Consider the following 13,890-nt stretch of genomic DNA (forward strand, 5'->3'; position numbering starts at 1 on the left):
CCATATAAAGCACCCCATCACTGATCAGTAACTGTCAACTGAAATGAACGTGATTAATTACCACGACTATAATTCTAATTAACCACAGCCAGTCACCCTGCCTCTCTCTGCTGCTGGACCCATTCAAATCCCCGTGTCCCAGAGCTGGTGCCGCCCTCCGGCCGCGTGCACAGCTGCTCTGCCCCGTGTGCACAGGGTGCGCCTTCAGGCCATGAACACTGTTACTCTACTCGGGGCTTGGTGGTCCCCAGCTAGCATGGGCTTGGCTAGTAACCAACTCCCATTTCCCAGAGGGGCTGCCTGCTTCCCAACAAGGCCTTCAGTCCCAGGGCTGGAACCTGTACTCCCTGTGAAATCCTGGGGACAGTGTTTTGTGAGAAATGTCGCAGAGGCAGAGGAGGCATTAGAAGGCTTCTTTTCCTGGGAGGGCAGAGTTTTCACACCCATTTTGGCAGTGCTGGGTGCTGTCACCACGTGTGCCAAAGAGGCAACAGCCACCCTGTTCTAAGGGTGAAAAAATGCAGATACACTGAGGTCAAGTGAGGGCGTCAACAGGCTACGGCTGCGGGACCCGAACCTGCATCTGAGTTCCGCCACTTGACTCAGGGTGACCAACTTGCCCCCGTTTGCTCAGGACTTGGCATGTTTTAGCCTGAGAAATCCCAGAGTCCCAGGAACACTGGGAAAACTGATCCCCCTGCTGGATTCTGACCTCAGCGCAAAGAGCTGGAATGTTTTTCTCTGAACCCCATTGAAGTTGCTACTGGTCATTCACTCACAGCAGGAGACAAGCCACACGGCCTTCCATCTGGAGTCCTTCCATCCGGAGTCGGCTGGGCTAGCTTCCCTCCCTTCCCGCTCCTGTTCATTCTTAGTTACTGCAATTCTCTCTCAGTTTCAGGGCCTCAACTTTTTAATGTGCATGATTAAAACTAATTAATTGAAAGTGCCCATGCCAAAGAGATTTTAACATTTTTTAAGTAAAATGTCCACGATGTCTTTTGGATTTTTCACTCTAAAGGTCACCCACCAACACAGGAATGTTAAGTTACCATGGGAACTGGTTTTGACCCCTTTGCACCCAAGTCAAGGCAGGAAAAAGACGTATTTCAGAATTCAGGGCCCCTTGGTTAAGGCGGGTTTCTCCAGAAACTACTTATGAGATTTAAATTTAAAGGAGATCCTCGCCACCCCCCTACACACACACACCTTTTTTTAAAAAAGCTACAGTACTCAGCACCTTTTAAACTTTTGGAATCACCTCAAACGTTCTTTGGATCTCCTTCAAGTTCGACCTGCAATAGCTCAGCAGCAATGACCTTGGAGAGGTCATTTTACTTCACGGATCTCAAATACAGGAAGAGGGCAGGCTTGGCGCTTGCACTTCCGCTCAGGGGGTTTGAACAGGGTCTGCTGTGTGAGGCCCCCCATATCTCCTAACTTGCTCCTGCATCTGCAGCCGCAGGCTAACTTTCTTAAGGGATGAAATGCACGGAAGGAGGAGGGAAGCGAGGAGGGGAAGGAAGAAGGGAGATACTGACGAAATGGCCTCTTCCCGGTTCTCTCCCCAGGAGAAGCAGTGCCCAAACTGGGAGTCGGCAAACTCGTGTAAGCCTCCGGTAGCGGCCACGCTGAAGTAACCCCACACGTTCTTGCTGCTGCGGAAATTCAGTTCCTGGACGGTTCCGGAGCTCGGCTTAAATCCCTAGAGCACAGGCAAAAAAAAAAAAGGCAAAATGGAAAGAGTCATCATTCCAGATGTATTTACATCTGAGTTAAATCTGACGAAAACCCAAGAACCCGTGCCATCACCAAAAATTGAGCATAATCAGAAAACACTGATACCCACTCTGGCCAGGTGGCTCAGGTGCTTAGAGCATCATCCTGCTACAACCTAAGATTGCGGGTTTGATCCCTGCTCAGAACACATACAAGAAGCAACCAATGAATGCATAAATAAGTGGAACAACAAATCTATGTCTCTCTCTCTCTCTCTCTAAAATCAATCAATCAATAAATTTTTAAAAAGAAAGAAAACATTGATACCTCTCATTGGGGGTGTGTGTGTATCTACCTGTTGGTGCATCATGTGAGCACATCAATGCATGTAATTTTTACTTTACAAAAATGATTTTAAAAAAATGACACCCAAGTTGGAATGGGGGAAGAATGTACAGATGTAATATGGGAGAACAGTGATCGCTGATAGAGCTGAGCGAAGGGACATTCTGATTTTATACTCTTGACATTGTCAATAATAAAATGTTTAAATGAAAGAGGACTGGAGTTCCCGTTCCGGATTATGAAAATTCCAACAGATAAAGAAATCCAGCGTTAGCCTGGCTGATGCTGATGCGTCTTCTTCCCTTGGGGGGCTGGCCTGTCCCCGCTGACTGTAATTTCGGTAAGGGGGCGGGGTGGTGAGCCTGCACCTGGTCTCTGGGGTTAGGGTTCTGAAGTAAGTGGGGACAGCACTGGTTTGGAAGTGAGAGGCAGAGTTCCAGGTGCCCGGGAGCGCCCCCAGCTGGCCCTCCGCCACCCAGGCACCTGGGAACGAGCCATCATCCCTCTGAAAAACTCCTGTTTTGCCTGTCCACCACCAGAGTCAGTTGTGGGCTTGCAGCCAAAGGGCTCCTAAACTAAATAGCTACCGAACTCTAAAATTCTGTAATAAAGGGGAGAAGGGAAAAAACAAACCTCTCCCACCCCAGGTTTCTTGAATGCAATCATTAAACAGTTAGGTTGCGGCAGGTTCTGGAGATGATGTGACAATCAACCCTTAGTAAAGCATGTCGACTGGGACAGATGACAGCTGGCGGGGGTTTTTTAAGGCACAAGAAAGAACAAGTCACAGAGGGACTCTATATGTCAGGCCGGGCTGCATTTAGGGTGCAGCAAAAATCCCCAGGATCCAGGCTCTAAGCCCGGTGCTGTCCCAAAGGTGGACATGGCCTTTGGAGTCCCCGACGCGGCCTGGCCAGGGCCTCAGCAGGTCCCGGGCTTGAGGCATTAGGCAAGTTAGCCCGACCTCTTGATTTGTGATTGGGGGTAATGACGCCCAGTGCCAGTACGTGAGCAGTGAGACATATGAAGGGATGGGCACGGCGTGCGCCACGTGTCAATACACCGTGATCCATTCCCCCCTCCGCGCCCCCCGCACCTCCGTTCCCTTATCTGTAGACTGAGAAGCCTGGGGAGAAGGGAAAAAACAAACCTCTCTCACCCCAAGTCCAAGGCTAATGCTGGGGGTCCGCCCCACACCGGGAGACTGGAGATGGCAGAAGCAAGGGGTCCCCCACAACTTGCCTCATCGGGATTTTCACTGGTGATTCTGGCTGCAATAACGTGGCCTCGGGGGAGGGGCGAGTTGGAAGGGGTTTCAAAAGCAATGGGCGTCACTCCCCACGGTGACTCTCCATACAGAAGGCGGATGTCCTTCAGCCGGTGCAGTGGCACACCCATGGCGATCTGAAATCAAGAGAGCCGTCCCACGGCCGTCAGTCCCGCGAGACCCCTGCCCCCAAACACCAAGCACGGTGCTGGATGCGCTGGCGAACGAGGTCACATGAAAGACGGCAGATATACTGGGCACCTAAGGTGCACACAACACTGCTAGACGGTGGCAGGAGAGGCAATAAAAGAGAAGGACAAAGGCCTGACGTTGCCCCCACGGAGCAAATCGTGCCATTGGGAAAAGGGGCAACATTCATGAAACAACATCGCGTGACGAGAAAATACACATGGCAAATAAAAAGTTACAGATGTTAGTGCTATGGAGGGTGAGAAGGAAAGGGACCCAGAAGCAGAATTACAGGTTTGGTGAAAGATGCAGGGGACGCTGGGCTAGAGGAACGAGTAATACCCAGACCGCTGAAGACACCAGCTCAGTCAAAGGATCGAACTTAACATGCTGTGTCTTATGACGTGACACGTGCAAAAGAACATAATGTTTAAGAGACTAATCAGGGGGAAACAACCAGACAAATCCAAGCAGAGGGACATTCTGCCTGAGCTCTTCACAACGCCAACGTCAACAATGAAAAAATAAGACTGAGGAATGGTCCCAGATTGGAGACTAACGAGACGTGGCAATGAAATGGAATGCGTGGTGCTGGATTTAAAAAAAAACAAACAAACAAGAAACAGCTACAAATTTGGGAAAGTGTTAATGTGGGCAATGATATTACACAGATATGTGGCAGTATGCATGCTGTATTGTGAGTGCTGGAATATTTATTGTGGTATTGTAACAAAATGCCCTTGTTCTCAGAAGGCCCTGAAAAATGAAGTATTGAAAGGCAAAGTAGCATGCAGGTTCAAGTCAAAACATCTCTCATAAGACTGGGCCAAGAAAATAATCATACAAGCACACCACAGAGAAAAAGCAACTGTGGTAAGATGCTAACAATGAATGCGGATCCAGGCACAGAATACGGTGTTAACATGTATTATTATCCTTTCAACTTCTCTGAAATTTTTCAAACCAGAAAAAATAAAAGCAAAACAAAGATTCTGGTGGGGGAAGGAAGGGAGGGAGGAAGAAGACATTCATAAAAAAAAAATTGAGCTCCAATTAATGCAGGCATTCCTACCTCTGGGTCACAAGTTCTCAATGGAGGCTGATACTGCCCCCCAGGGGACAGATTTGTTCTTGGGGGGGGTGTGTGAAAAAAGTCTCACTCTTGGTATATGTAAAGCACAAATGTCTCTATGGTACTGAAAGAGATATACAGTATATCTATGATATTAAGATTTCATGAGGGGAGAGATTAGGAGGAAAAAATGTCTAAAAAGCCTCCTTGTGGGAGTGATAATGAAAAAAAGGTGGAGAAATATGTCTTTGGGTCTATGAATGGGTATCAGGGGTCCCCAAATGCCCTGAAATTGCATGAAATGTCTTTTTCCGGGGAGAGGGTCTGCAACTCTTGCCAGTTTCTCAAAGGACTATATGACAGGCAAAGGTGACAAACCACATCACAGAACGTCCTCAGCATCCGCAGCCCTCAGTGCTACATATACACCCAAACGGTCACTCCCCAGGGTCAGTCAAGATGGGCAGGAAGGTCTGGTCTGAGTCCAACAGCGACCCGTCCTGGGCAGAAGCAGCCCCAGGGCCAGAAGCCCGTTGCCTCACCTGGAGCTGGGCGGCCGGCAGGTTGACGTCGGCGATCATTTCTGTGCAGGGGTGCTCCACCTGCAGGCGCGGGTTTAGCTCCAGGAAGTGGAAGCTGCCGTCCTGGCTGTACAGGTATTCAACTGTCCCTGCGCTCACGTAGCCCACGGTCTTGGCCAGGCGGACGGCACACTGCAAAGACGCAGAGGCCGAGGGGTTGCCAGAGGTTTTCTCGGGTCGTTTTAATAGCGGCTCATGAGTTCCCCCACCAAATGCAGACTGAGGACCTGCTATGTGTCAGTCACTTTGGGACCACATGGCTCACCCTCCAATAAACCCACGCCAGGCGGGAATCATGTCTGTGATGGGCCCCTGGTCTCTTCTTGGGCACCCACCCCACTTTGGTAACACGGACCACAACAAGCTTTTACTGGCTCCGAGCTGAGACGGCTCCGCCTGCGGCTGTCCCCACGCCCAGCCCTGCAGAGCCCACCTGCTCCATGAACTCGAACACAGCCGGTGTGGCGATGGTGGCAGGTGCCTCCTCGATGATCTTCTGGTGCCGCCGCTGGATGGAGCAGTCTCGCCCAAACAGGGACACGGCGTTGCCATACTGGTCGGCGAGGATCTGGACCTCCAGGTGACGGGCGTGCTGGGCCAGCTTCATGAGAAAGATGGGGGAGCCTGGGATCTCGCTCTGTACCTGCGGGGAAGACGCAACAGCTGGAACAGGGAGTTCTCCGAAGAGAGGGAGAGACGACGGCAGCGTTGCCATGATCTTCTGGTTTTGTCTGCCCTCTCTCAGAGATATTACATTCTCCTTTTAAATCCAACAGTGTGAAGTACATAAGGTAGGAAGTAAAATTTCCCCACAATCTCATCTCCTAAACACAATGTGCTGTTAAGAGTTGGGCTCAGCCCTGACTCGTAGCTCAGTTGGTTGGGCATCGTCTGGCAAAGAAAGGTCGCCGGTTCAGTTCCCAGTCAGGGCACATGCCTGGTTGCGGCTTCAGTCCCCAGATGAGGAATGTACAAGAGGCAACGGATGGCTGTTTCTCTCTCACATCGATGTTTCTCTCCCTCTCTTTCTCCCTCCCTTCCCTTCTCTCTACAAATAAATTAAATCTTTAAAAAAAAGAGTTAGGTACAAACTAGATAAGAGTTTCAGGTACTGTTAAGAGTCAATGTCGTTGAGAATTAATGCGGCTATGGTGTCAGATAGTGACTAACTTATCAGGGTGATCCCTTCATAAATTATATAAACGTCTGATCACTACGTTATCACCTGAAATTACTATAATATTGCATGTAATTGAAAAAAATTTTTAATTATTTTAAAAAGAGTTACTGTGCTGTTAAGAGTTGGGTGTATGAACTGGTTTTCTGCTACACATTCAGCAACATACACACAGACAATATTTCTTTAAATGAAAACAGGACCAAAGCACACTACCCTGTGGCCTTCTTTTCCTCCTGCTCAACGCACTCGCTCAGCTGGCTTTCCACGGTGGGACCTACAGACAGACTGACTCCATCCTTTAAACAGCGGAAGGGCACTGTCTCATACGCATGTCGTCTAGAGACTCTTAAAGAAAGATGACGTAAAAATAACTGTGCACATAGAATGATTTCTAAGACAGATTTTCTCAAAAGCAGGTTGCAATAAAATATGGGATGATCCCACTCATTTAAAAAATCATAAAACCAAATTATATGACTGTCTATGTGAAAATCCTCCCCCTGCAATCCCACGTCCTTTACCCAAGAAAATAACTCAGAAGAGGAGGAAAAAGAGCTAAGTATTATTTATAGTCTTAAAGGCCATATTATACTGTAGTAGCATTATTCATAATAATGAAAATAGGAACAAACTTAACATTAAACAAAAAAGGAAAGCTTTGATAAATAAAACCATAGCCATATAGGGAATACTGTGTAATTATCAAAATAACTGTAAGGCCTGGAACAACATGGTAATGTTCATGATCTCCAATTTAGAATGTTTAAAATGTAGAACAGCATTGTGTAAACCAAATACAACACTTTAAAATATATACGTGAATAAGGTCTAGAAGAAAACCTAGAAATATGAAAAAAGTTGGATTAAGAATGAGAAGATTGTCAGCATAAACTTTTTTAAACACTGCCAAAAATAGGCATAATGTATGAATAGTGGAAAACTTGCTAAAATTAAGTAAATGCACAATTACAGTTGACCCTTGAACAACTCAGGGGTTCTAGGCACCAACCTCCCCCAGAGTTGAAACTCTGGGTATAACTTCTGATTCCCGCCCAAATTTAATTACTAATAGATTACTGCTGACCTTATTGATGACATAAATAGTCAATTAATACATACATGTATATATTTTATGGTAATAAATGATAAGATAGACTAGTATCTACATATATTTTATGCATTCACGACATTTTTTAAATTTTTTGATATTTCTAGATTATACAGTTCATCTGTGAGTTTTTCCAAGTTGTTGAAAATCTCCAAAATATTTCTTAATGTAATTACTGAAAAAAACCCCATGTATATGTCTACCCACGCAGTTCAAACCTATGTTGTTCCAGGTTCGTCTGCATAGTTCCTGCAGTAAAAACGGGTCATCTAGAAACATTAAAAACACCAAGGCTGCTACAATTTATAAACTATCCCATCTCCCGATAGACAGGTATAGTCAGAAACAGACATTCTGACCCTGTGTCTTCGAAACCACTTACAGACACACTGATTCACAGCCTTGAGCACGTTAGGAAATGGTACACCGATCTACACACACCATGGACTTCAGAGTGTAAAATGCACACATCGGCTTCGAAATATAACACAGCCGAGCAACATTCCACTCCTGCAAATATCCTCTCATGGTTGTGACACAATAATGCTAACAGAAATAATCTGTTTGCCAAGAACCGAATAAAGACACCTCCCAAAGATGTGACAAAAAACACGCAGCAAGGAAAGCTCACTTGTCTGAAAAGGATCGGGAAGTCCTCGGCGCTCTCTGCCTTCCGGATCCCTTTCCCTCCACCACCTTCCGAAGCTTTGATCATCAACGGAAAACCAATTTTTTCTGCTGCCTGGGGGGACAAAGGACAGACAGAGGTCTTCAGAGGTTAGAGATTTTCCACCGCCACCAGGACAGTGAGAAGGTTCTGGCCCCTCGGTCCCCCAGGCTCCGCCGTTACCTCCAAGCCCTCATCTACGTCTTTCACACAACCCTGGTTGTAAATGTCTTCCGGGACACAGACTCCGGTCCCCCGCTGCAGGTCGTCGTCTGCCCATTCCACCGTCAGGCCTGGGGTCACAGAGAAAGCTGAATCCTCCAAGCGCGGCAGAGACCACGGCCCCCTCACCAAAGCGCCTCTAGGCCCGGCCTCCGGATCAAGAGGACACAGACACAGTCCTTCAGCTTAAGTAATTCATGGCTTTTAATTTTCCAAAGGACTGACTCAACCCTGAATGGGCAATCGAGCTGAAGAAATTCAGACTGAGTCTACCAAGAACACCATCTTACCCTGAATGCAGCTACATCCCATTCTACCCCACGGGCTCATTTACATGGGCATCATTATTTCCCAACACCCTGTGCAGATTTAAAACAAACAAAAACTTTCCATTCCAAATTTAAAATTCAATCTTTACAAGAAAAAAAATCAAACTGAATAGGAAATTCCTGACTTTTTCCTGTTTATTTTTGGATGTACTTAGAAATTCCACTTTGAGAAATTTATCCTAAGGAAGTGATTAAAATGTACATATTGAGCCATACGATGATAAAGCCTCCATTACTTTTAATAGTTTTTAAATTAGAACAAAATTAAATGGAAACTGGAAAATGTATAACTGGAGAGGGCTGTTAGGTAAATCACAGTATATCTGGATTGATATAATCCTATGCAGGCATTTTAAATGCTGCAAAGTATATTTATTCACATAGAAAGATTAGTAAGAAAAATAAGTCCCAAACTAGTAAATACAAGGTCTCTGTTTTAAAGGATGTGCTTGGAAAAAGACTAGATAGATACCTAAAATGCAACGAATATTCAACACTGAGTCTTAGGATTCTAAGTGATTCGTTTTGTTTTTTAAAAACTTCTCCTATTTTCCACATTGTCTACGATGAAACTGTACCACTTGTTTAATAATTTAAAATGTTTGAGGGAAAGAATAAAAAAAGCATACTCCTGTCATCGCGGTGCTCACATTAGCAGACTGGGTAAGGAGTCCCCCAAAGTGAAGGCTGGGGCCCTTACCGCTTCCACTCCAGGGCAGCGTTGGGATCTGCAGCGTCTGGGCGACGATGGTGGAGGCGATCTTATCTCCCAGGGCCCACATGGCCTCGCTGGGAGGGCCTGAAGGGTCAGCGACAGGGGGGGAGGCAGAATGGAGTCAGCCACAAGATCCCCTGCACAGCCGAGTGTTAGAACCTAATTTACAGAAGCGGGCAGTGGGCTGGATTCGGCCTGTGGGCTGAAGTTTGCCAGCTTGTGGGCTGGACCATCAGCCCCCAGAGGTGCTAAAACTGAAGGATAACGAGAACCCTGTGTGACAGTCAATCAAAGACATGGACAGATAACACATCAGTGGGCACAGGTCACCAGGCTGAGCCTTGGAATGTCAGGGGTTGATCTGCACTGAGCCGCTTCGTACACAAGTCCGTGTGGTGGGCCCGAAGATAAGGGTGGGAAATGATCCCCCTAAACCAGGCAAGGATGTCAAACAGCGTAACTATGCAAAGTTTACAAATGTAAGTTCGAATCCTGAAACAAACACATGTCATACATAATAAGCATCATAGGGCCTAATAAATAGTAGATGTGAGGGGCTCTGGTCCCAAGGGGTTAGGGCAGTCCAAAGGCCTGAGCACAGCCCAAGCAAAGGTGTGGTCTTATCCGAAATGTGATTTCCAAAGCCAGTGATAAATCTGAACATGGCTGGCATCTCAGCGCCAACAGGAACCCTAGCAGAGAGGTCTGCTTGCCCCCGGCATCATGCCACTATGGTAACCATAGCAATGGCTCCATTGTTCCCTGGCTGATCACCAACCCAGGTGCTCTCCCACCCCTGGACTCGCTTGCTCCTGACAATGAATGTGTGAGGTGGGAACACCAAAATGACCCCCACTTTACAGGGCTGCGCTAGAAAGAGACTCTAACCCGGAGGAGTGTCCCATCAGCACCCCAATTCCCACGTATCTGACGGTGACACACTTTACCTAAGAAAGCAATCTCATTCTTGCACAGCAGCTCCGGAAGTTTGGGGTTTTCGGAGGCGTGGCCCCAGCCCGCCCACACCGCCTGCAAACACAGAGAGGCGTGAATGAAGACCTGCCTTCACCACCGCCTCCCATCGCGCAGCGAAAGCTCTTGGCTGCGTTACATCGGCCCTGGATTTCAGATTCTTGCAGCACCCGGCTCCTCCACCCCTTCTGAGTGCGGAGTCGGGCTGCTCCAGAGCTCGGGGCATCGCCGCGGGGCGGACGGGGGCGCCCGTCCAACGTACCTGCACAGGGATTCTCTTGGCAATGTCCACGATCAGTTCCACGTTGGCATAGTTGTTGTTGTTGGGCCCCCCGGGCACGGGGACATACTGATCCGCCATCTTGATGTACTCTGGAAAGAACAAGAGAGACCGAAGGCAACTGTAGGAAATTGGCAAGAAACAACTGTGGACGGCCATTGAAAGAATAACCAAATAACTGTGACGGAGCAACAGTGGACAAACATGTGTGATAATTAGAAGAAAACTGAATACGATTTTACTTGTATAAAGAAGTGTGTCTGGACCAGGCCTAAAGGGAACAAAAATACAAGGAAGTACGCTATCAGGGCAGTGGGATTAGAGGTAGGGCTGTTTGTTTTTTTTAAATCCTAAACTCTCTTAACATTGTTTTGCTGTGAAAGACTACATGTTTGTTTTTAATCATGGTTTAAAAAAAAACACATTCACCATCTTACTCATTTTTTGAGTGTACTGTTCAGTAGGGATAAGTACATTTACACTGTTGTGAAACAGATCGCCAGCCTTTTCTCCTCTCACAAACCTGAAACTCTGCGCCCATGAGACAGTTCCCCTTCTCCCCCGCCCCTGGTGACCGCCATCCTTCCTTCTGTCGTGAAGATGTTAACCACTCTCTGGACCTCATGTGAGTAGAATCAGACAGTAATTGTCTTTCTGTGATCGGTTCATTTCCCTTAGCATACTGTCCTAAACTTTCATCCATGTGACAGTAATTCCTTCCTTTTTAAAAGTGATTATGATTACTATGTTTCAGTTTTAAACTATTCATGCTCTTTAAGCCAGACATTCCACGTCAAGAAATATGTTCTTAAAAAAGAGCCACTGGGGACCAGACCCTGTAGGTCAGTTGGTTAGAATGTCATCCTGATACGTCAAGGTTGCGAGTTCGACCCCTGGTCAGGGCACATACAAGAAGCAACCAATAAATGTGTGAATAAGTGGAACAGCAAATTTATGTTTCTTTCTCTCTCACCCCCTCCTTCTCTCTCTATAAAAAAAAAAAAAAATCAATAAATTAAAAAAAAAATCTCTGGGAAGGCCCAGAGATTAGAAAGTGAGAGGTCAGACAAGCACCCTCTCCTCACCGAGCTTTTACTCTGCGTTGGAGAAGATAACCGTGAAAGCAAACAGGGCAGCCACAGACCGTGGTCAGCGCCTCGGCACTAACAGATGCACAGGGAGAACGATGAGAGCGGAAGGTCAGGGCAGAGAGGGGTGAAGGCCACTGTGCAACGAGCGTCAGGGGAAACGTCAGCCGAAGGTCCGGCGCACTCCCAAGGCTCTGCCACGGGAAAGAGCAAGGCCAGTCCAGGAACCGACAAGGTCCCTGTGACTGGGACCCAGGGGTGAAGGGCGAGGGGGTGAGATGGGAACCGGAAGCCGGCGAGCGTGCAGTTGTGAGGGGCCTTAGCTGGCCTAGTGAGGACCTGGGATTTTAGTCTGAGCATGATGGGAGACCCCACAGCATAAGGGTCCCAAGGCTGGACCCTGCGTGCTAGCCTTGCCAGGACAAAAGAGAGAGAGAGAGAGAGAGAGAGAGAGAGAGAGAGAGAGAGAGCACCACTTTCAAATACAGCCGGAGCGGCCAGACCAGAGGAACTGCCTGGCACCTCTTCTGTCTCAGATCTTCAAAATGTTACAAAGGGTAACATGACCTTGGGGCTGGGCCTAGGACAACACTGTGTGCCGAAGAGCTGTTGGCAAAGATAACAAGAAACCGGTTATTGTGACTACCGGACTGACAATTTAAAACATTGTTTAGAATTAACATCACTCTATTATCTGCACCATTAGAAAAGCCTTCCTTCCACTGAGGTAATTATTCCCTTTCCCTTTCTCATAAATACCCCTTGCTTTTGTGTCCTAATCGGAACAGTATTTGGGCTTCAGTCTGAATCAGTGCATCCAAAATAGCTATTCTTATGGATCTCAAACACATTTTACCTCTTGCTTTAGAAGGCCTCTATTTTTAAGTTAATAGGCACATTCCATTTGTATGATGCTAGACAAGTGATTTACTGTATGTCCCCGTGCCTCAATGGCCTCATCTGTAAAATGGGTCTAACAATCCAACCTGTCCCCACTGTTCGGTGTGAGTTAAAAGGAGTCTGCGTCAGGGTAGAGTCGAGCCTAGAGCCTGCACCAAGGTGGGGGGTGGGGGACAGGCCTCAGGGGATGGGACTGAGGCTGCTGGTGCTAGGGACAGCACTGCAGTCTCTGAAGCACATAAGGAGGGGTTGACAGAACCTGAACTGTGTACTTAAAAGATCAATTTGCCTCCTGGAGGACAGTCTGTAAAGGGAAAGGATTGTTCAGGGGACAAAGCAAACTGCCAGTCCTTACAGAATGGTCTAGGCTAGCAGACAGAGAGACAGTAAATGAATAGAAAAATGAACAAATGATTGACATGCAGTACATGCATCTGCAAGAAAAAAACATCTGGAGGAAGAGACACCGATTTGCAGTGACACGGACATCGCTCAAAGATGGGATTTCCACTTGGCATGTTAACCATTTGTATTTTTATAAGGTGCAGGGGTCGCGCTCATTGTCGGAAGACATTTTAATTAAATGAAGAAGAAAAGGCAAATAAAGGCAGGCTCATGAGAGTGGTCCCCTGGAACTCTGCTTAGGGTCCAGAATGGACCTGCCCAGGTGAGGGCAGGGGAGGATGGGGCATGGTGGGGTGGGGGGGTGGGGAGGGAGTGAAGGCCCAAATACCTGCGTTGGCCTTGAGGTCCTCTGGAGTGACCATGACTACAAACCGGATGGCCCGCTCATTACGGAACATCTCGTAGGCCCACCTGCGGATGGAGCGCATGCACTTCACGGCGGCGATGCCATTGTTGGCAATGAGCACCTAGACAGAGGAGGAAGGAACCAGAGTTTCAATCTACCTGCAACGGAGGCTGCATGCCACCCTGGGGTCCATCTCAGGGCTGCAGAGGCTCCTATAGTACTTGGAGCACCTATTTCCTCTTTGTATTTCTACAGCACAGAGCCCAGCACAGAGCAGGTGCTCAAAGTCTGCCGGCTGCGTGAATGGATGATCGGATGGGTGGGTAGGTGGGTGGGTGGATGGATGGATGGATGGATGGTTGGTCTAATGGACGGATGGGTGGATAGATGGGTGGACGGATGATTAAATGGATAGATGGATGGATAAATGACTTTTTGATGCTTTTGTTTGGCACCATAATGATAACTTAACATTGTTCAAGGGTTTATCCGAATGTACCGAGCT

At 47.5% G+C, this 13,890-nt stretch overlaps 1 protein-coding gene across 4 annotated transcripts in view; it reads right to left on the reverse strand.

Moving 5' to 3' along the window:
* The window catches only part of ACACB (acetyl-CoA carboxylase beta), a 92,525-nt gene that overhangs the window by 47,533 nt on the left and 31,102 nt on the right, over positions 1–13,890 (reverse strand). For all 4 annotated transcript variants that reach the window (XM_054594103.1, XM_054594104.1, XM_054594105.1 and 1 more), the window contains 10 exons: positions 13,368–13,506; positions 10,629–10,738; positions 10,342–10,423; positions 9,380–9,478; positions 8,312–8,421; positions 8,093–8,203; positions 5,607–5,816; positions 5,135–5,305; positions 3,307–3,468; positions 1,542–1,705 (listed from right to left, as the gene is read on the reverse strand). In XM_054594103.1, the coding sequence (XP_054450078.1) occupies positions 1,542–1,705; positions 3,307–3,468; positions 5,135–5,305; positions 5,607–5,816; positions 8,093–8,203; positions 8,312–8,421; positions 9,380–9,478; positions 10,342–10,423; positions 10,629–10,738; positions 13,368–13,506 (1,358 nt within the window). The remainder of the gene's footprint in view (positions 1–1,541; positions 1,706–3,306; positions 3,469–5,134; positions 5,306–5,606; positions 5,817–8,092; positions 8,204–8,311; positions 8,422–9,379; positions 9,479–10,341; positions 10,424–10,628; positions 10,739–13,367; positions 13,507–13,890) is intronic.

Source organism: Pteronotus mesoamericanus, unplaced genomic scaffold, assembly GCF_021234165.1.
Source record: "Pteronotus mesoamericanus isolate MK-2021 breed Mesoamerican mustached bat unplaced genomic scaffold, CSHL_Meso_final scaffold_507, whole genome shotgun sequence".
NCBI lineage: Eukaryota > Metazoa > Chordata > Mammalia > Chiroptera > Mormoopidae > Pteronotus > Pteronotus mesoamericanus.